General features: G+C 55.9%; 1 protein-coding gene across 1 annotated transcript in view; it reads left to right on the forward strand.

Moving 5' to 3' along the window:
• The window catches only part of Dpp6 (dipeptidyl peptidase like 6), a 456045-nt gene that overhangs the window by 421697 nt on the left and 11049 nt on the right, over positions 1-23299 (forward strand). The window contains exons 17-21 of the mRNA XM_042677192.1: positions 4900-4947; positions 15889-15987; positions 18478-18547; positions 20976-21170; positions 22942-22996. Of these exons, the coding sequence (XP_042533126.1) occupies positions 4900-4947; positions 15889-15987; positions 18478-18547; positions 20976-21170; positions 22942-22996 (467 nt within the window). The remainder of the gene's footprint in view (positions 1-4899; positions 4948-15888; positions 15988-18477; positions 18548-20975; positions 21171-22941; positions 22997-23299) is intronic.

Here is a 23299-nt window from a genome sequence, read left to right on the forward strand (position 1 = left end):
AATGAATGCTGGAAAACAGACACAAAGTAAAGATTTCCTGTTCACCCGTCCGTGGTGTGACTCGCACTTTGTTGTTCTGCAGTCCGGTGCTCACCCTCTGCTGGCGGGGCCTCTCGTGGACAAGGAAAGAGCCATCCGTGTTGACCAGCGGTCCACTGGCTTCCTTGCAGGAGCAATATCAGTCTGGAAGTCAGATGCTCAACTGAGCCAAAACAGCACCTGTCACCAACCACGTGTGTAAAGGGCGAGTGTTTTTGTTGAGGTTCTCGCTTCCTAAGCCTAGGCCAAGCATAACAATATAATTTGTCCTCTGCTGACTACAGTGCTCAGTTCTTACACTGGTGCCGTGTGTGCTCTGAGGGGCACACGTGCCGAGGACTTGAGAGAGTACGAAAACCAGGCCAAGAGAAGCACAGTGCACGGGTTCCTTTACACACACGGGTTCAGAGTGCAAGTTCACATAAGACTGGGAACACGCAAGAAAGAGCATCACATATGGACCACATCTGGAGTACTTGACCTCATCCACAGAGCTACGCATAAGGAAACACAAGTGTCTGCTTCCCAGCTCCCAAGTCTGGATGAAAACAAAAAGTATCCACAGGATGAGCAGGAAGGAGCAGCACCGAGATCCCGTGCCGTCTGCTTACCTCCTCCTCCGTCCCCTCGGGCGAACGGCCCCGGCACACCTCCCTGTGTCCATCAGTCTGTGCATCCATGGCGCTGGACACCACCGACCACAATAGCAATGAGGACGTCCCCAAACCCTTGTCCAGGCACGTAACCGCAAAGTGGTGCCCACTGGGGCTTTGCTGACGCGCCATTGCTCTTACTGCAGACCTCAGCATTCTGCACAAAGAGCTGGCACAGACCTGCAGCTGGCCCCAGCCGCCCAGCACCCTCCTGCCTGTGGGAATGGAAGCATGGCACCCTGAACCCAGGTCCCAGATGACTGAGCCAATCGTGTCCGTGTGTGTGTGTGTGTGTGCGCGCGCGCGCGTGCGCACGCGCGTCTTCCCTGTTAGATTTTTAAACCTCATGTCTGTCTCTCACTGACACCTGCCCCATGGACCTAGCACCGTGCCCTCCATGGGGCAGAACGCCCCATGACTTGAATTGAATTCCACACAAGTGAAGAGAAACCACAGTGTGAGTTGTGTGGATAGCTCTGTTTTTAAAAAAAATACTAATAATTAAGATTCTGCACAATAATGACTATCATTTGTACCAACGACACTATTAAGGAACACAGGAGAAAACATCTGCACAAGGATGACAAAGAGCTAACTTCCCAAATAGCACAAGGATGAGCACAACTTACTATGCAAATTAAAAGGTGCGAGAATAAACATCCCGCCTGTGTGAAGTATTTTACCTTGGGAAACCCTCTATTATGCTCTCACTGGCATATTTTTCTCTTAGCAACTGTTCAAGAATACAATACAATACAGGGTTATTAACTATAGACCTAATGTACAGTACTTTTTTATTTTGCACAGTACTTTTAAACAGTATACCGCCTCCTGTCTAACTGAAACTTTGTATCCCTTCACCTTCCTCCTCTCCCTGACCTCCCCCCCTTCCCCAGCCCTCCCCGACACCCCGCCCGTGGTGGACAACATTACACTCTCTGTGGGCATTTGACATTTTTACATCCCCACACACTGCCTGGTTATTTTGCTTAGCATAGTGCCCTCCAGATGCGTCCATGTTGTCACGAAGGACGGAGTCTCTGACTTTTTAAATGCCCAGCCCCACCCACGGCTGGCCACTTCAGCTGTCCATGTCCGGTTGCTGTGAACATTGACCAGTGCAGGTGTCCCCTCTACCTGTTGATTGCATTTTCTGTTTGAGATGGAGTCTCCCAAACTTTTATGTTCAGGCTGGCCTTAAGCCATATCTCCTGATCTCTACCTCCCACGTAGCCAGGACTACAGCCTTAAACCACTGTGTTTGGCTTCGTGGTTTGTTTTTTTTTAATACCTAGGGCCAGTGTAACTTAAGATGTGTCAAAGGAGACAGGTACTGGTGGCTCATTCCTATAGTCCTAGCTACTTAGGAGGCTGAAAGAGATCTGAGGATCACAGTTCAAAGACAGCCAAGGCAGGAAAGTCCATGAGACTTTCATCTCCAGCTAACCATCCAAAAGCCAAGAGTGGAGCTGTTGCTCAAAGTTGTCAATCACCAGCCTTAAGTAAAAAAGCTCAGGGACAGTGCCCAGCCCCAGGACGGGTGCCAAGAAAAAAAAAGAAGAAGAGGAAAAGATTTGGCAAAGCTTGCAGATGTAGATGCAAGTAGCTTATGTTATTTTTGTTTTATGCTGTTTCACATACTCGCTCTGTGTGTGGCTTTAAGACATTTTAGAAATATTTTGATTATTTCTAGGAGGTGAGATTAAAAAGTAGTCACAGTTATTATTTTGTGCTTTTCCTTGGTATATGAATTTTTTGAAGCATTGCATTAATGAGTTAAAAGGGGAAGGAATGTTAATCCAAGCTCAGTAAGTTTTTTATTGACTTCCCTGCTCTCAAACCTGTCTTTTCACCAGTAAAACACACTTAGAGACATCTATTGTGCAGACCTGCTGTGATCAGATTAGGAATTATTCATATGAAACATCTAGCAGAGTGCCTTTTACATGGTAGGCACTGCATAAATGGTAACTGTTTACATTATTAATGAGCATGTGGGGTGTGCTTTGTTTGCAAATTTACTCACCCTGAAATGTGCAGAGCAAGTAGTTGTAGGCTTTTACTTCTCAATAACCACTCTGCAGTCCACGCAGCCTCCCTGGGGGGAAACAGATCCACAAGCCTGAATGCTTAGTTGTCCTCAGTAATTTAATCCTCTAGCCAGTGCTCCACTGCCTTTCCATAGTGCTCTCTCCTAGGTGTTCACGCACCAGTGGCTTGGGTTGGTGCTCCTTCCTGGGAAGGGGGAACCAGAATTAGCAAGTCAAAGTACAGGTGGCCCAGGTATCACTGAATTTCAAGTAGGCAACCAACAACTCTAAATGCCAGGTCCCAAGTACCAGGAGAGCATGCTAATGGTAAGAACATGTATAGTGTTTCTCAGAGATTCTCATGTAACCCAGCATCCTGCAGTCTTTCTGGGGACCCTGTCTCTTGGTACATGGGACCCCATCTCTGGGTATGTGAGGGCCCCATCTCTGGGTCCATGGGAACAGACCACAGTAGGAAGGAAGAGGAGCAGTGGGAATGAAAACTAGTGCAGCCTCTGTGGAAACCAGTATGGAGACTCTTCAGGAAACCACGAACAGACCTGCCACCGGTCCTGTCGTGTGATCACTGGGGCATACACCTGAAGGGGTCTCAGTCTGCTCACAACAGGGACACCTGCATGCCACATTTATTTGACACTGGCCTTGCTGTTGAATAAACCTGCATGCCCGTGAGCCAGTGAACGGGGAGAGATAATGCATGTATGCACATGGTGGGTTTTTTGTTTGTTTAGACACTCGTGGGGCCTGAATTCTGGGCCTGGGCCCTGTCCCTCTGCTCTTCAGCTCAAGGCTAGCACTCTACCACTAGAGCCACAGCACCACTTCTGGCTTTTTCTGCTTATGGGGTGCTGAGGAATTGAACCCAGGGCCACATGCATGCAAGGCAAGCACTCTACCACTGAGCCACCTTCCCAGCCCACATGGCAGGGTTTTATGCAGTGTATGCACTGGCGGGGTTTACGCAGTGTGTGTACGTGTAGGGTTTATGCAGTGTATGCGCATGGCTGGGTTTATGCAGTGTATGCACGTGGTGGGGGGTTATTTTGCTATAAAGAAGAACAGCGTCATGCCATTTGCAGGAAAATTACAAAACTGAAGATCATCCTGTTAATCAAAGTAAGCCAAACTCAGAAAGACAAGCATGGAGTGTTCTCTCTCATAGGTTTTTGGAAAGACATGAAAGTAGGAAGGGAGTATTGGGAAAGGGGAGGAGGACCAGAGGAAGAGGAGGAGAAGGAGGGAGCGTCAGGGGCCCTCAGGGCTGCAAACTTCCAGCTCCTACGTGACCTGCAGCGCCTGAGCCCCTCCGCCCTGACACGTGCCCACAGGCACAGAGTCTCCAACCTGGGGCAGAGCCGGGCAGTGGTCCCCATGACAGCTCTGGCCACCGCCTGCCTCCTGCTCCCCACCTCCTCCTCCCCCTCCACACACTCTCCAGCCCCGGGCCTCGCTCCCCGGTGCCCTCCGCTACCACCCACTCAGCTTCATGTGGAGAACGTTTCTAGATCGAAAGAATCACAGCAACGGAGAAGCTGAGTTCTTGATGGTGGTGCAGCCTGTGTCCTTCCTGTAAGGAGGGAGACACCGACCAGCTGTGCTGACACTGAGTGCCGGGCTGTTCCATCATGTGACAATGAGCTAGCTCTCCAGGAAGAAGGGAGCCTGTGTGAGCATTGAGGTGATCCTGTGGTCACGGGTGGGGTGTCCACTTAGATTGGGTGATGGAAGGCTTGTGAGCGGAGAATTAAGGGAAGAGAAAGATCAGACGTGCCAATGTCTGGGGTCAGAGAGAGCAGCAGGCCCAGGGCCGCCAGCCTGCCCTTCCCGAACCCTGCTGCCTGGGCCAGAGAGCACAGGGACCGAGGATAGCACCCCGCACCAGGACAGGACCACAGGGCCCCAGTTCAGAGCACAGCGTCTTTGCAGCATCACAGATGGAGAAGTCCTCCATGGAACCGGCATCCGAGCTGTGAGCTGGGTTCCTGGAGGCTGGCTTGGGGCGCGGCCGGGGGTGGGGTGGGGGTGGAGCTCCCCAAGGCCACTTGGGCCTCAGTGCCTGAGCCACGTGCTCTGCACTCCGCTGGTCCTAAGGAAAGCTGCTTCTCCCCTTTTCAGCACTGACCGCCTCCATTTTGTTTCTTTGCCCTCCACCCCAGGTCCCGGCGTGCCCAGAGTGACCGTGCACAACACCACGGATAAGAAAAGTAAGTGCTGCTTCTCCTACATCTTGCCAAACCTTGCGACAAAGGAAACAAAAGTCACAAGATTAACCTCGTGATAATCCAACCCACCTCCCGCCATCAGAGCCCCAGAAGTGTCCCAGGGCCTAAGCTCAGAGTGGCCCTGCATAACTAGTGAGTGTGAAGGTCAAAAGTGCAGCAGGAGAGCCCACAAATGGCCTCACACAGCCTCACCTGCTCCCGGCTACCTGCCCCGGTCTGAAATACTCTGAATGGGGTCCGGGGCTGCAGGGGACAAAGCAGCTCCCTCTGTAGACCCTGGGCTCTCCTCTGAGCCTGAGGTCCTCTGCTCAGAACACCCGGGCCTCTGTGGGAGCCTGGGGCCATGTCAGAGGCCGGCAGCCTGCACACCTGCCCCCATGGAGCCGGTAAGGACATGGCCACCCAGAATGGTGGCAAGACATCCCTCGGGGACATCCTGACAGGTGGCAGGGCTAACGGCTGGGATTGAGAGATGGGGCTCAGCCAGGGTTAGTGGGCAGCGTGGACGGAATTCTTAAGAAGGGACACGAGAAACAGGGGCGGGGCCTCTAACCTGACAGAACTGGACTCCTGATGAGCCAGGCCACGGGTGCAGACATCGGTTGGGGGTGGACGCGGTCAGACATCAAGATGGTCTGAACTGGGCTGGGAAGGTGGCTCAGTGGTAGAGCGCTTGCCTTGCATGCATGAGGCCCTGGGTTCAATTCCTCAGCACCACATAAGCAGAAAAAGCCCTGAGTGGCGCTGTGGCTCAAGTGGTAGAGCAGTTGCCTTGAGCTGAAGAGCTGAGGGACAGCGCCCAGGCCCACAGTTCAGGCCCCACGACCAACCAAAAAAAAAAAAAAAAGCTGGTCAGAACCTTACTAAGCTGAGTGGCAGCTAAGACTGGGTGGCTAAATGACTGAAATTTGCTAACGTTTTAGGACGCCATGAGGCCAGGCCCTGTGGCTCCGCAGCAGAGTGCTCATCACACAAGTGCAGGTGTGAGACACTCGACTCCCATGCCAGCACTGAAAAAATGACTCCCTGACACGTGTGAAAATTCTCCCCTTCTTAAAAAAAAGAACAGTGGCTCATACTTGTCATCCTAGCTACTCAGGAGGCTGAGATCTGAGGAGCATGGTTCAAAACCAGCCACAAGCAGGACAGCCTCTGAGACTCTATCTCCACTTAAGCACTAAAAAAGCCAGAAATAAGACAGTGGCCCAGGTGGTAGAACTCTAGCATTGAGCAAAAAAGCTCAGGGACAGTGCCCAGGCCCTGAATTCAAGGCCCAGTACACACACACACACACACACACACACACACACACACACATACACACACACACACACACACACACACACACACACACACACACACCCTCCAAGAAACAAACTGCAGTGGTGAAGAACTGAGGAAGGTAGGTAGTATGGTTCACCATGTCTGCTTCCTGGCTTTGCCACTGCACAGTTATCTAAGATGTCACCCCTGGGGACAGGGAGAGGGGCCTAGGACTCTTAGCTATTTTTGCTATTGCATATGGTATATAATTCCAAATCTAAGAGTTCTTTTTCTTTAAGTCTATGGTCTACATAACAAAAACCACAAAACTACCTCTAGGCTTTTAAATGTGACAAATGGCTGCTCTGACAAAAGCCACTCGTGTGAGACTGTCTCCCTGCTTGTTGGGGAGATGCTCTTACTAATTTATCTGGGGGCCAAACCCTTGGAGCCAACTCTTGGAGTGGCCCAGGGGTGCATAGTCCAATACATTTACAAGAGCCATTCGTCCATACAATTGATCTGAGCCAAGTATGGCAATGCGTCTGTCATCCAGTGCTTGGAAGGCTGAGCAGATGGATCGAGAGTTCAAGGCCAGCCTCGTCCATATAGGAAGACCCTGCCTCACGAGAGAAGGAAGGAGAGGCACAGGGCAGAGAATGTTGCCTGGATCCTCGCCGTAGCCTGTGAGGAAGGCGCGGCGGGCAGAGCCCGCCAAGTTCACCGATGAGGAATCCAGGGTGGTGCGGGCGTACCGACGGCTGACACATTGCTTCTCTTCTCACTGTTTAAGAGAAAATAATTCAATGAGAGGAAGGAGGAGAAGGTAAGCTAAGGAAGGAAAGAACAACGCCGGTGGCTGACACTGTCCTGAGCATCTGTTGCGTGCATGGGGCGCGGGCCATCACATGGGCCTCCAGGCCCTCACGGGCGGGCCTCCCGCTGCTGTCTATGTGGCCTGTGGGTCTCTTCCCCTGTCTGGTGTCCATCGCGTCCCAGGCTGGGGCAGCCTTAAGCAAGGGTTTGTGTTTACCAAACTGGTAAGATGGTGCGCACTGCCCCCGGCAAGGGGGGCGGGGCTCTCTGTCAGGGCACGGCTGACAGCATCAAAGCTCCCCCAGCTCTGTGGCCCGTGAAGAGTCCCCAGCACGGGCCGTGGGCCACTCAGGCTGGCAATGGGGCGGCATCGGACGACGCAGACTTCAGACCCTGGGTTTCAGATTGGTGCATTCTTTCACCATTGACGAAGCTGCTGGAAGCTGCTAGAGAAAATCCAGGGGAGCACAAAACACACAGTGAAGCAGACCGGCCTGCAGAGGCCCCTTTCCTCTGCCTGCCACTCAGCACTGCCCACAGCTCAGCACTCAGCACTCAGCACTGCCCGCAGCTCAGCACTCAGCACTCAGCACTGCCCACAGCTCAGCACTCAGCACTGCCTGCAGCTCAGCACTCAGCACTCAGCACTGCCCGCAGCTCAGCACTCAGCACTGCCCACCAGCTCAGCACTGCCCACCAGCTCAGCACTCAGCACTGCCCACAGCTCAGCATACCAGCTCAGCACTCAGCAAGGCCCACAGCTCAGCACTCAGCAAGGCCCACAGCTCAGCACTCAGCACTGCCCGCAGCTCAGCACTCAGCACTGCCCACCAGCTCAGCACTCAGCACTGCCCACAGCTCAGCACACCAGCTCAGCACTCAGCAAGGCCCACAGCTCAGCACTCAGCACTCAGCATGACCCACAGCTCAGCACTCAGCACTGCCCACAGCTCAGCACTCAGCACTGCCCATAGCTCAGCACTCACCACTGTCCACAGCTCAGCACTCAGCACTGCCCACCAGCTCAGCACTCAGCACTGCCCACCAGCTCAGCACTCAGCACTGCCCACAGCTCAGCACTCAGCACTGCCCACAGCTCAGCACTCAGCACTCAGCATGGCCCACAGCTCAGCACTCAGCACTCAGCACTGCCCACAGCTCAGCACTCAGCACTCAGCATGGCCCTCAGCTTAACACTCAGCACTGCCCGCAGCTCAGCACTCAGCACTGCCCACCAGCTCAGCACTCAGCACTGCCCACAGCTCAGCACTGCCCACAACTCAGCACTCAGCATGGCCCACAGCTCAGCACTCAGCACTCAGCACTGCCCACCAGCTCAGCACTCAGCACTGCCCACAGCTCAGCACTCAGCACTGCCCACAGCTCAGCACTCAGCACTGCCCGCAGCTCAGCACTCAGCACTGCCCACAGCTCAGCACTCAGCACTCAGCATGGCCCACAGCTCAGCACACCAGCTCAGCACTCAGCAAGGCCCACAGCTCAGCACTCAGCACTCAGCACTGCCCACAGCTCAGCACTCAGCACTCAGCATGGCCCTCAGCTCAGCACTCAGCACTGCCCACAGCTCAGCACTCAGCACTGCCCACAGCTCAGCACACCAGCTCAGCACTCAGCACGGCCCACAGCTCAGCACTCAGCACTCAGCATGGCCCTCAGCTCAGCACTCAGTGCTGCCTGCAGCTCAGCACTCAGCACTGCTCACCAGGCCCAATGGGAGCCCACACATTTCAAGGCCCACAGACGGCGAATCTTCACCAATACCTAGGTGAATGCATCATGGCTAGGTTACCCAGCATCACGTTACACACCATGTATTTCTAACCCTCTCCAACTGACCACAGCCGCAAGGCAGGACCGCTTATTGCACCAGTTATCACTTTAGAAAACTGAACCATGGCCAGGCACCAGTAGCTCACACCTGTAATTCTAGCTGCTCAAGAGGCTGAGATCTGAGGATCACAGTTCAGAGCCATCCTGGGCAGACAAATCCAAGAGACTCTTCTCTCTGATTAATCATCCCCAAACCGGAAGCAAGGCTGTGGACCAACTGGTAGAGTATCAGCCTTGAAGGGAAAGAGCTACAGGAGATCACGAAGCCCTGAGTTCAAGCTCCAGTACAGAAAGGAAAGGAAGGAAGGAAGGAGGTAAAGAGAAGAAAAGAGGAAGGAGAAAAGAAAACTGAAGTACGGGCCCAGGATGACCCCGGTATCTACATGAGGACACACGTAGGGAACTCCACACATACCCTCAGATGACCCGATGAGATTCAGTCAGAGCAGAGGTACACCAAAAATACTGTCTGAGCCAGGCACAGTGGCTCACATCTGTAATCCCAGCTCCTCAGCATACTGAGATCTGAGGACTGCAGTTCAAAAGCCAGTGGGGCTGGAAAATTTGTGAAAATCTTATCTCCACTTATCAACCAAAATGCCAGAAGAGGGGGTATGACCCAACCACACGGAGTGTGAAGGCTAAGGGACAGCGCCCAGGCCCTGAGTTCAAGCCCCAGTAGGCCTTCAGACCAAGTGTATCAGGCTGTGACGCGCAAATGAATTCACTGTTCACACTCAGTTCCTTGCCAAGGAATCTCATGATGGATACAAATATTTTGAAATCAGAAGCTGGAAGTGTTTCTTGTCCCAGGCATTTCAGTGAGGAGCACCACCAGACCCGGCGCCCACCAGCCCGGGCACCCAGGGCCTCTGTCACGGTCATCCAGAATGTGTCCACCGCCAGCGCCCCTCTGACCTGCTTCCCCGGGAGGGCCAGGGGCCTGAGCCACTTCTGACCAAGCTGTGGGATTCCTTGGCTGGCAGCTGAGTGGCCTGTGTGGTGCGACAGGACGCACAGGGGACAGACGTCACCGGAACCCTGTGTGCGTGTCAGGTAGCGGGAGAGGCTCGCGATTGCTGATGTCTCTCTCCGGCCCCACGATGCAAGTTGGAATTACTGTTGCAAAATGCATTATCATTTCCTTCTGTCCACCCCCAACCCCAACGCGACCTGGGAATAGTTGACATTTCCCCCTCAGAAAATCTTGGCACACAGAGCCCATGGGGCGTCCGCAGATGTGACTCTGAATTATTTAAAAGATGTTTTCCTAAGAATGCAATTATGATTAGAACCAAAGTCTACGCATTTGGTGCCAGGACGCTCGCACAACTTAGGAATGGCACCGAAAATCAACAAAGCCTTGGTGCGCCTGTGGCTGGTTCAGCCTCCGTGTGGAAAGGAACATGGCTCGGACACCAGCTGCTGACACCAGAAGGGCCATCTGGGTTGCCGCGTGGCTTGCAGGGGAAAGCTTCGGGAAAAACCACTGACTTCCATGGCCACCCTGGCCCGGGGCACTCCTCATGGAGCCCTGACCCTGGGCACAGGTCACGGACACGTCCTCGTGCCTCTTCTCTCTGCCAGGGAGGGCAGAGAGCGTGGCAGGCCTCGCGGGTACCGGCCACGCTCCAAGTCCACAGCTCACACTGTGCCAACTGCCCCCCAATGCACACCTCTGGCATCCAATCCCAATCCCATGCATGCCCAGTGTGGGCTAGAGAGGACCAAAGGTCAACACTGCCTTCCCCCATCCTGCCTTCAGAGAGCCAAGCACCCGGCCAGAGATGCGGCTTTTACCCACACTGTGCCACACTGGCTGTCACAACGCAAACCCAGAGCTCAGTGCCGAGAGGCCCGGCGGAGGTGCGAAGCTGTGGAAAGCAGGGCAGGGATTGGGCCTGGAAGGACGTAGTGTTCAGGCAAACCGGGCCATCTGCTGTGGTGTGTGGGCACTGGATGGCAGGCGCGTGGGAAGACGGCTGGAAAGGTGGCAGGAGAAAGACATGGGCACTGCGGCAGAAGATGCGCAGGGCAGCCGCAGGCGTGGGACGCGGGGTGCGTGTCTCAGCTGCGCGCTCACTGAGCCACCCGACCTGACCGGCACTGCTGTCCCCTTCGGGGGAGCTGCCCGTCGGTGTCCATGAGGCTCCGCTCACCAGTTTTCCAAATGTTGGCGTCCCATTGATTTCCGCAATTCCCCAAGCCCCGGGGCCATCTGGAAGCCCAAGTGGAGCGGCGCCGGGCCTCGCAGGGAGGGGCCGGGCCCAGAGCAGGCGTCCCTCTCTGTGGGCTCGCCGTGTCCAGATCTGATAATAGCTAATTCCACCAAATATTAGAGGGGCTCACATTTAATTAAGGAGTGGCCATGTGCGCGCTCTAGACTGGAGGTCCCCACTGCCCCCAAGTCAAAGGCAGGGTCCTCCGGGAAATGCCAATCTCTCCTTATTTCTCCGCTGAGCGCCCGCTCTCTTTGAATGCAATTATGGGAACAAATAAAATGGCTTAACTCAACTCCCCTGTGAGACCACCAGCTCTCTGCTGATAAAACGGGTTGTGTGGGCAATCATTAAATGAGAAATCTAATATTTAACTAAATTTAATAGTCTCTTGCTTTGGTGCTTCTCTGTGAAGGGTGGGATTTCAATAGGTGGGAGGGAGCTATTCAGATGGAGCCTGGGCCCCCAGCAAGCGGTTAGACCATCCTGCTCCCACACGACGCCAGAACACCCCAGTTTGGGCATTGATAAGGGGGTGTTTGGTGACGAGGCTGTGTCCTCCGTAGCTCTGGGCAGGCCCGTGCTCTGTCTGAAGCCTCCCCTTCTTGCTGGCCATCTCCTGCACCGATGCTCGATGCAGGAGAGCAGGTGAATGTGTAAGGACCTCACGAGCTCTGCAGGCAGAGGCTGACTGACAGCTAGGGGCCCATCTGTGCTCTGCCTTCACTAATTTCACAGATTTGAGTTCCCATCTTCCCAGCCCTTCACTCGCTGTTCACCTGGCTGAGAGGTGAAGATCACACAGTCTCCTGGGGTCGCGGCGGACATGCCGTGAGCAGCAGCTTGGAGATGGACGGCCTCATCAGACCCAGACACTGGTCCCCTCACAATAAGCCTCAGTCTGGGCATATCGATGAACCGGCGAATAGCCTGACATTCATTTCATATCAATATATGTATCAGTAATCCTTCAAGCTCTAGAAACTCTAGTGTAGATTTGGTAGACATCTGCTTTTGTTTGTGCTGGTTTGCTATATACGTGAGCTTGCCCGCCACTCTGGAAACTTCTGAGAGCCTTGGGATTTCTGAGACTTCCAGAAGGATCTCTCAGGTCTGTTGAGTTTCTTCAAGACTGTTTTGAGGCCAAGGCAACAGGGCCCTGTGAAGAACAAGGAGAAAGGGGCTGGGAAGGTGGCTCAGTGGTAAAACGCATGCTTTGCATGCCAGAGGCCCTGGGTTCGATTCCTCAGCACCACATAAGCAAAAAGAAAAAAGCCGGAAGTGGCGCTGTGGCTCAAGTGGTAGAGCGCTAGCCTTGAGCTGAAGAGCTGAGGGACAGTGCCCAGGCCCAGAGTTCAGGCCCCATGACCGGACCCAGGAAAAAAAAAAAAAAAAAGAACAAGGAGAAAGATTTGGGTAGAGATCTAGCCTCAGACCACTAAAAACTGCTTCATTTCTATAGCACTGCTAAGTTCTAATGAACAGACCCTCCCTCCCAAGTGACCAGAAACATATTCACTATACTTTAACTGAGAGGGAGGGACAGAACACTGATGCCTGGTTGTGGGGGGAGAGGGGATGTGGCCACACAGGCAAACTCTTCCATTTGTGTTAAGTGTATCCAGAGTGGTAGGCAAGATCGCTCGGGCAGGGTGGCACCTTCTCTTGGAGGAGGTGGTGTTGGATAGAGCAGCAAAGGAGGGTTGATGCGTAGGGAGAAGCAGGTGGCAGTGCCGGAGACAGTAGAGAGCGTGCAAGGTAGAAGATGCCAGTCTTTCTGGGTTGGAAGGGCTTCAGTCCAGACTTGCAGCCTCTACGTGGGACTCAAAAGCGGATAACAAATGAACTCCCACAAGTCAAATAACCCTGTGCGGCGGTGCTCTGTGCTCTGAGTGCTGTGTCGCAGGTCAACACAGCTCTCAGGACTGTGGGGTGACGCAGGCACAGGGCGCATGCCCTGGGCACAGTGCCTTCCCTGGTCCACCCTCTGTGTGTGGCAGAGGGAGGCCCAGCCTGCTCAGACTGCAGACTTCCCTCAGGCCATTCTAGCTCAGACCCCTCCCGACACCACAATTGGGTGTCCTTTCTGGCCTTCCGGAAACACCACTGCGCTGTGGAGTTTATTTAGACCCTCACAGCATGGTCTAACATCAGGATTTCTTAAACTCTGCCTACCCAAAACTAGCTTCCTTCTTCTGACTGTACCTTTTTAAAAAAAAAAAAAATCATAGCTGAATATTGCCAGGGACCAGTGGCTCACACCTGTAATACTAGCTACTCAGGAGGCTGAGATCTGGGGATCAAAGTTTGAAGCCAACCTAGGCAGGAAAGTCTGTGAAATTCTTATCTCCAGTTAACCACCAAAAAGCCAGATGTGGAGGTGTGGTACAAGGTGTAGCGTGCCAGCTTTGAGTGAAAAAAGCCAAGTGAGAGATGATGTCCAACCACTTGAAATCATTTTCCATTCTTTATCAGCTCAGGCATGGGGACACGCCCTCCTCCTCCCTGTGGGCTGAGGGCTCCAGGGATACTGATCTACACACACAAACCATTCCCTGCCAGGATCTTCCTGTTATAAACCATAATTTCACCTCCAGTGCACACACCTGTCAGCAGCCCTCCCTGAAGGTAGACATTGCTGTGAAGGGGCGTGACCTTACAGTGGTGACACTGTAATGTTAGCTCACTCATTACAGCAGTCGCCAAGTCTTGCTTTGATGTGTTGTGCTTCTGGATCTTGACTTGGTAAGTGTTGACCTGTGCCCAGAGTCCTAATGTTTTCCCTACTCTTTCCTGTAAAGTTTCACGGTTTTTGGTCTTACACTGAGGTCTTTGATCCATTTGGAACTGATGCTGGTACAAGGTGCTATATAAAGATCTAGTTTTCATTTTCTACATGTGGATATCCAATTTTGCCAGCACCATTTGTTGAAGAGGTTGTCTTTCTTCCAGCCTTTGTCTTTGGCTCCCTCATCAAATTATTAGATGACTATAGGTCTTTTCTGGGTCTTCTATTTTGTTCCATTAGTCCTCAGGCCTGCTTTTGTGCCAGTACCGAGCTGTTTTCATTACTATGACTTTGTAATACAGTTTTTGAAGTTTGGTATTGTTATTCCGCCAACACTATTGTGCCTACTAAGGCTTGCTTTGCTATTCAGGGTCATTTGTGGTTCCATATGAAATTTTGGATTGCTTTCTCTATCTCATTGAAGAATGTTGTTAGGATCTTATCCATCCATCAGAAAAGAATGATATTATACTATTCATAAAGAAATGGAAAGACCTGGAAAAAATCATATTGAGTGAAGTAAGCCAGACCCAGAGAAACACGGGTTGCATGGTTTCCCGCATTTGTGATAGCTAGAATGATCCTCTAAACCTGTAAGTAAACACATTTGGTGGTATGCAAGTGCTTACAAATGAATTAACTGAAGTGTGTACACTCTACGGAGAGCTCAAGTAGTGTAAGACAGTCATAGAAATAAGCACCAGGAAATGGGTACTTGGAAGAGGGTGGGCGGGGCCAAGGGGTGAGGGATAGATAAATGAAGGGGGAACGGAGGGAGAAATCAGTCAATGACTTGTGGTACATACCACAAAATTAAGAAAAGGAAGGAAGGCGCAGAGAAAGGTAAGGGGAAGAAAAGATCAAGATGCATTCTGTCCATAAGCTGCTTTGTTAAAGGGCAACTCGTCTGCACAACTTCTTAAAGATGATAAATTAAAAAAATTTTAAAAACTATTCACCAATTCTACCTCTCTGAGGGCTGAGATTGCCAAAGCCAGACTCCTTAGGATGGGAACTCACTTCATAACGAACCACAAGTCAACCCTCACTTGTGGGATTAGTGACTAGGTCCGCAAAAATCTCTGCTGTTTCTTATGTATCAGTTTCGGAATAAAGTGAGCTCATGAGCTTCATGTAAAGCATGAAGATGCCCCAGTGCAGCACTACTCCAGGCCCCTAACCCGGGGGGGGGAGGGAGGGGGGCCTTTACACATGGCCAGTCCACTACATATAAAGTGTGGCTTGTGGGACTTGACTATCCCAGAAAGCGATCGCCAAGTGAGGGTTTCCAGCCTTGTGTTCAAGATCTTTTAAAGAAAGAATATAAGTCCCATTTGTAGGGAGTAATTTAATCAGGATAATAGCACAGGGTGCCCTCCCATCCCCTCCCCTCCCCCCTCCACTCCCTGGTCATTGTGACCATCATACTGAATTTGTCCTCACAGACACATAAAACCAACAGTCTTTTTTTTGGTGGGGGGGGGGCGGTCGTGGGGCTTGAACTCTGGGCCTGGGCACTGTCCCTGAGCTCTTCAGCTCAAGACGAGCGCTCTACCACTTGAGCCATAGCGCCATTTCCAGTTTTCTGGTGGTTCAGTGGAGATAAGAGTCTCACGGACTTTCCTGCCTGGGCTAGCTTTGAACCGTGATCCTCAGATCTCAGCCTCCTGAGCAGTTAGGATGACAGGCATGAGCGGCTCCTGACCACTGGTCTTGAGACGAGTCCTACAAAGCCTATCCATGCCAGTGGGAAGGAGAGGGCAGAGGCGTCCAGAGCTGGCCTGATGGAGGAGGAAGGGCTCTGCGATCACAATGTGAGCCATGTAACTTGAGCAAGCTGCTTGCTGGCTGGGCCTCCTGCCTAGTTCAAGAGCAGGGGCCAAGGTCACCTCCAGGACAGGTGCAGGATCCATGTGTAGACACACTAGGACCCACAGGTGTTTGGTAACCATCCAATAGTCTCAGCCACTGTTTTCTCCCTTCCAGAACTCTTCGATCTGGAAACCAATGAGCATGTTTGGAAGGCCATTGGTGACCGGCAGATGCCCAAGATAGAATACAAGAAAATCGAGATCGACGATTACAGTGAGTGCTCCTTTTCTCTCCACCTAGGACAACAGCACAGCCTCTGGCCGCTGAGCACGGGCACGGGAAGCCCAGTCCCGGGCAGAGCCTCCCTGCCTGGCTGCCACCCACCTGTGGCTCACTGTGAGGACAGAGGAACTCAGGCAGGGCACAGCTCCCCTGGCTCAGGATGCTCGAAGACCAACGCCCATAGAAAACTCACCGCTGTCCGCTTGTGCAGCCCCTCCCTCCCTCCTTAGCCGCTGACAGTGCTCAGGTGGCGGTGGTTGTCACCCGATAGCCTGATGAGTAGCCCTGTCACCCGCCACCTTGTGCCCTTCCTCCTCAGCCTACCCAGTCATCACACAGGCAGCTCTGCACAAGGCACTGAAGACACCAGGCGGGAAGCGCTGGCGGGCAGAGTTCTCCCCTCTCCCCACGGCCAGTTCAGCCCCGGAGTCCTTCTGCCCTCACTCTGCACGGTCCTCCCTGCCTTGCCAGGCCTCAGACGATGCCTGTGGAGGGCACCGGCTGTCTGTCGGTGGGTGCGTGTACTGAGCCCCAAAGTCGCCCCAAGTCCCTCACTCAGAGCCCCCGCTGGCAGCACCTCGAAGGTCATCTGTATCCGTAGCCTACTGCTAGTGCTGGAGGGGAGCTGGCCAGGCTGGAGGAGGAGGGTGAAGGCAGAGCTGTGAGCCTCTCCAGAAGGTGCCACCCCGAGCCGGCCCTCCCTGGCCTGTCCAGGGTCAGGGGCACTGGGATGTTTGTGGGTAGCCTTGTGCTTGACCGCTCAGCCCAGCCGCCGCTGCCCCCCCTCCCCCCGCAGGCAGGGCAAGGGTCCTCAGGGTGGAAACGCAGCTCACCCCTGTGAGACAAGCGGCCCAGCCCAGGCCCTCCCCGCTCCCGTGCTCGTGAGTGGTTTCACTGGGAGCTGAAAGTAAGAGGCGTGATGTCAGAGCGCGCGTGAGGCGGACCCGTCCACAGGACCTTGAAAGGGTCACGGCTTGGGCTTCAGGTCCTGTGGGGAGATGAACTGGACTTATCTGGAGACCAGGAGCGAGATGTTGCAGGAAGCGGTGAAGTGGTACCCCACTTTGGCCACAGAATGTGCCTATGCCGTTGTCTCTACCCTGTTCCCGCACCCCGACGTGTGTCCTCATCCCTGGAGCCCGCAGCTGGTGGCCACACCCACCTTTGCCCAAGGACTCCCCTCCTCTCCACAGCGGCTTCCTGCCCACCCCATTCCGGTCTCTCCACCTGCCCCACGAGGGAGCTCTGAGTGCCAGGGTCGTTCACTCCCCCCTGCCCCCGAGATGCAGAAGAGCCTCCTGCTGGTGTCCCCGGCTTTCCAGCCCTGCGTCCAGGGCACAGCTCTGCTGAAGGGAAGGAAGTGGCCCAGCCATGGACCCCACGCTGGCACAGCAGTTCACCCAAAGCCCAGGCAGGCTGCGGAGCTGCTTCTGCCACCAGAGGCTCTGGTTGTCTGGGTCAGCCAGGCTGCCCTTCCCGAGGCCCCTCTGGGGCTTCTAGGGGCAGAGCCAGCCCAGGACAGCTTTATAGATGGTGAAGCGATCGAGTCCAACGCCGGCTTCTCCTGGCTGAGTCCCCGGCCACTGATCTCATTTGCAAGTGATTAACATTGAGCCCCAGTCAGTGATGAGAAGCTGTGGGAAGACCGCCTCGCCCGGGGTGTCTGTGCAGTAGCTGCACTGGAAAGCCGCTAATGCCAACTTAATGGCTGCGCCTTTGATAACCTGGGTTGTAGTTAACGTCAATGAGCAAATTGTGGTTTGACCCAGAAGGATGGTCTCGGGGGTGAGCACGGACTGACGCGGGACAGTTCCTCGAGGTTTGGCTGGCCCTCCTCCACCCGAGCACCTCGGGCCCAGCGGCCAGAGCAGGGCAGCGCCGCCTCGCCCCAGTCCTCTCCCGTCAGACCTGCTGGCGCAGGCCCCGCACACAGACTGGCAAAGCCGCCTGGCATGGGCTCCCTGTGGCCCCCACACCAGCACCATTCTTACCTCAGCGCCCATCCCTCTGTCTCCTTCCTCCAACCCACTGTTCCCCGTTATCCCAGTGTTGGGCCCACACAACTGTAGTCGCTTCTGGACGCCTGTTGGCTGTCTGTGTGGAGCTCTGCAGAGGGCCGGCCAGCACAACGGGCCGGCTGTGTTCTCTCCTATTCAGCGCTGTCCTGTGCAAGCTTAAGCTTCAGACCAAGCTCGGCTCAGGGTCAGGTGACCAGCCCAAGGCCAGTAAGCCCGTCACTGAGTTGAAGGTCCGGTCATCTCCCTGTGGACTTCCCACCGGAAGGTCCGGTCATCTCCCTGTGGACTTCCCACCGGAAGGTCCGGTCATCTCCCTGTGGACTTCCCACCGGAAGGTCCGGTCATCTCCCTGTGGACTTCCCACCGGGGGCCGTCATGGCATTCCCGGCCCAGCATGCGGTGTGCTGCACTGCCCTTCCCAGGTCAGCTGCCCCTCACCAGGCTGCGTTCCGTCTCTTCCCAGGCCTGCCCATGCAGATCCTGAAGCCCGCCACCTTCACAGACACCACGCACTACCCGCTGCTCCTTGTGGTGTAAGTACCGCTCTTCCTTCTCAGGTGCCCACTTTGGGATTCAGAGATACTGTGGAGAATGAGGCAAGGTAAGCGGGGCTGCGACGCTGTTCATACAGACCTAGCGCCGTGCGCTCACCGCCTGGCCTGACCTGACAGTGCTGCTCCTCGGCAGAGAACAGGCTCTGGGCCGGATGCTAGAGGTGCCGTGGTGACAGCGCTGCGGCTCCCCTTCCCCCCCAGCAGGCCCTGCTGTCTGCTTCCAGGACAGTGAGGGCAGACAGATGTCAGACACTGCCCAGAGAACTGACAACGTGGAGAAACCGCGAGGCAAGCTCGGGAGCGTAACAGGCAGGAGGCTGGCCTGGGCAGGCAGGAGGCAGGCCAGAGGCAGCCAGTGCCTCAGACACTGCCTGTGGCGGGCACCTTAGACGGCTGGCTCCTCACAGCAGGAACCCTGCGCGTCTCCAGAGACTGCCCTAAACCAGTTCTCGGCCAGCATGGTGTCAGGCCCTCCCTGCGTACTGAGCCGGCCTCGCGTGATGGTGAGGCTTACAAATGCCTGGGAGATGCGGGGTCTGGCTGGCCGCCTCAGTCTCAGCCCCGGTCCCCGTCGCCTGGAGCGGCCCCCTGCTGAGCCTGGGCTCCACACTCCGCTGGTGTAGGCTTCACTGCAAGGGGCTCCGTCTCACAATCATGCTTCCCTTAAGATTGCCAGTGAGCTGCCACACACACACACACAGACATGGGCACACACACACACAGATATGGACACACAGAGAGACACACATGGACGGACACACACAGACATGGATACACAGACAGACACACACAGACATAGACACACACAGACAGACACACAGACATAGACACACAGACACACAGACATAGACACACACAGACATGGGCACACACAGACATAGACACACACACACAGACATGTTCTCTCTATCTCTCTCCCTCTCCTTCCTTCTCCCTTCCTCACCTACTCTCTCCCTCCTCCCTCCCATCCTCTTCCTCCTCTCTTTCCCTCTCTTCCTTTCTCTCCCTCTCTCCCTCTCCCATCCTCTCCCCCCTCTCGCTCCTTCTCTTGCTCTCTCTCCCTCTCCCTTCCTCTCCCTCTCTCCCTCCTCCCTCACACTCCCTTCTCCCCCTCCCTCTCTCTCCCTCTCTTCCTCCCTCTCTCCTCACACTGCTTCCTTTCTCCCATACTAAGCCCAGTTCTCACCACGATCTAAAAGATGTTCCTGACATCACAAGCAGCGCCCCACCCCCACCCCCGGTGCCCTGGCCTTTCCTGGGATCTTAACGGGACCCTCCCCCTCCTCCCCCCCCCCCCACATCTCGTTGAAAGTTTCCTTCCCCTTCCGAAGCAGTCCTGGCAGAGCTCTGCAGCATTTGCAAAGAGCCAACACTGTGTGCAATGTCCCATGAGCAGGGACGGGATACTGATCAACCCAAAGGGCCCTCTGCCCCAGCAGGCCCGGGCCTGGCCTCCCGAGGGCCCGATGAAGGGTGTGTGCGGCCTGAGCGCCCTCTGCAGCCCTTTCCTGGGAAGGGTGGAGGCTCTTGAGGATCAAGCTGCTACCTCTTCTTTCTTAACGTGGGCACGCTCCAATCTGGCGCGGCCCCTGTGGGCATGGTTCTTATCACCATAATGAGATACATGCATGTCAGTCCTCAGCCAGCATTTGAGACACCACAGGACCGTCCCCCGGAGACGGGACCATCCCCGGTGGCGGGGTGGCCGTGTCTGTGAATAGACGCACACGCGGATGGTCAAGCCCCGTCTCTGGGAAGCATGCTGAAAGAAGCTTCCCGGAGGCTCCCAGTGCACAACGCTAGGTGCAGAGTCTTCTGAGAGCCGCCCCGTGCCACACATGCCTCTCCACCACCCCCCACGGAGGAGGAGGCCCCGGGTGGAGGCCTGGCCGCTTTCCCCCATAAACTCTCCACCAGTGATGCTCTGAAGCTACTGTGCAGTGTCTCTGAATGAGGAGGGAAGGGGGGGCAAAATGTCTCCCCGTGTCCCCGTGTCCCCTCGCCTACCCCCCACCCCCGGAGGAGGGCGGGAGGCCACTGTGCCGGCCTGTGTGCCGCTGCTTCAGATTAACCGAAACACAGAATTGTCCAGACCAGAGTGCTGCTGCAGCCGGCCGCATGCCGGCGCTTGGTTTCCAAGGCCAGGAAGACCGGGCTTGGGACTCACAGTAAAGGATTGGAGAGCTTTTCCGTAGTTTCCCGACCCGTGAAGAAACGTCGTCTGTGCCTGTCCAAGCAGTGCTGAGCTGGGGCCTGGCGCGTGCCCGGGGGCTCTGTGCACTCGGTCCCCACGGCCCAAGGGCTGTGGGAAAGGCCCACTCGCTCGGCCTGGGCTCTAGAGAGCCACAGGACGGGAGTCCCCGGAGCAGCGGCGGCCCACACGCTGAGGCCCGGCCCTCTTCTCCAGGGACGGCACTCCAGGCAGCCAGAGCGTGGCGGAGAAGTTCGAGGTGACCTGGGACACGGTGCTGGTGAGCAGCCACGGGGCGGTGGTGGTGAGGTGTGACGGCCGGGGCAGCGGCTTCCAAGGAACCAAGCTCCTGCACGAAGTGAGGCGGCGGCTGGGCGCGCTGGAGGAGCGGGACCAGGTGGAGGCCGTGCGGTGAGCAGCCCGGCAGGCCGGGGGGGGGGGGGGGTTCGCTGCCGGTGCAGATGTTGTGCGTGGAACTGGCTCACATCAGGTGGTGTCCAAAGCGAGGCGTGAGAGCGAGTCAGGAGAGCCCTCCTCCAAGCCTGTGCCTGGTCACCCGCGGCGAGGCGGTTTGTGTGTTGAGCTGGTCAGCGCGGGGCAGTGGCACGGGCACTGAGCCAGGTCCGCCTGCCTCGCCGAGGCCACCCGCCCTGACCCATGCCCACTCGCCTTTGCTATCCATCGTCACGGGGGGGGGGGGGCAGGCCATGAGGAAGGACAGAGGGACTGTGAGTGGGGGCAGGGGTGGGGCACGGGGCACCCCCATGCTGAGTAAGTGGGGGCCAGACCTCACACGCACTACTGAGGACGGGAAGAGCCAGGGCAAAGGACCGGGCGCTCAGAACCATTGATGAAGTTGATTGTTGTCCTGGACAAGACAAAGAGCCTGAGGGCTGTGTGCCGGGCTACAGCTGGCCCCAGTCCGGCCTTCTTTAGGATCTGGCCTGTGGTTTCACCACTGAGGAAGAAGGATGCAGGGCCACCGGGAGGCTAGACATGACAGTCACTCTGTCACCATGACTTCCGGAAGGCCACTGGTCCCCACAGCCCCTCCCATCGCCGTCCACCCGATGCTGTCCTCCCGCAGCCCCGGGCCCCCGTCCATGACCAGCGGACAGAAGAGTTCTCCGTGCGGGGCACGAGACCGTGACAAGAGCCGCATGTGGACAGGGTGGACAGAAGGGAACGACCCAGCCCGGAAAGGCCATGGAGAGGACAGGGCCGGGGCCAGCGTGGAAGGCAGGGCAGGGGCTTTCCAGACAGAAAATGGGAGGTGCAGTCCCAGCTACATCACGTGAACGCAGGCAGGGGTGAGGCCCAGCCAGACACACAGAGGCGGGAGGCGGGAGGCAGGAACAGGCAGGGGTGACGAGGAGGTGGCCGGTGCATGCAGTCAGACAACCGTCAGAGAGGGCAGGCAGCGCTCGGCGGCGCGGCACTGTGTCCCAGTGGGTGTGAAGGCTGCCACGGCTGAACCCGGGTCCTTGGCAGGCTGGCTGGTGCAAGAACGGGCCCTCCAGGGCCTAGGGCTCTACGCCCTGTCTGTCTAGAATGGACATGCGATAAAAGTGAGGCCAACCAGCGAGCAGAACTACAGGAAAACAGGAAGTGGGGAGAAACGGGAGCCCCAGGGAAGCCGGCCCGCAGGAGGCTCCGAGGATGGGGCGCACACAGAAGTAGCCGCATCGCCGTGGCAAGCCTGCAGAAGGCAGGACCCAGCCACGCCAGCCCGGACAGAGGCTGGCCATGCCCAAGGCACAGACCGGGCAGGACCTCGGGGGAAGAGCAAGTCCGCATGCTGTAGGTGTAAGGCTCCTACAACAGGACCCAGGGGCTGAGGACTGGACGGGGCCAGGGAGCCCAGCCGCCCACCCCGCCCCGCCAAGCAGCTCAGAACCGGAGCTCTGACTCCCCAGAGCCACTCGGGTTCCAGGAGGGGCCCACAGCAGTGGGTTTCCTACCGCCAGGGGTGCCTGCTGCTGGGCAGCTTCATACACCTGGAAGGTCTCACACACTCACACACACACACAGGCTCAGGCGTGGCAAAGGTGGTTGAGTTTTATAATCCCAGGGTGCACTGTCATTTAAAGAGAGGTGCTGGCAGAGCTGTGGTCCCTGGGGTACCAAGCACATCCACACCAGCACTGAACCCTGTGTCTCCCCCGCCCCCACCGCCTTGCAGGACCATGCTGAAGGAGACGTACATCGACAAGACGCGGGTGGCTGTGTTTGGGAAGGTGAGTCTGGCCGTCTTCTGTCTGATCTGTGGGATGAGTGCAGCTACAGGACCTCCAGGCTCCAGCTGGGGCTTGAGGCCACGTGGGAGAGGGCCTGGGTGGGGGAGTGAGATGCAGGGGGCTCGTAGAGGCTTCGGTCCCGTTGGCTGACACACAGCTGACCCTCATTGGGTGACCTGGGAGCAATGGCCGGAGCTCCGTGGCAGCCCCGGCCCCCACCTGTACCTGTGGTCACGCACTGTCCCCTGGTTCTCTGATTGTACCGCTGTCTCCCACCAAAATGTACCCCTCCGTGTGCCCTCT

The sequence above is a fragment of the Dipodomys spectabilis genome, unplaced genomic scaffold (genome assembly GCF_019054845.1).
Source record: "Dipodomys spectabilis isolate Male_0828 unplaced genomic scaffold, ASM1905484v1 ptg000034l, whole genome shotgun sequence".
Taxonomy (NCBI): Eukaryota; Metazoa; Chordata; class Mammalia; order Rodentia; family Heteromyidae; genus Dipodomys; species Dipodomys spectabilis.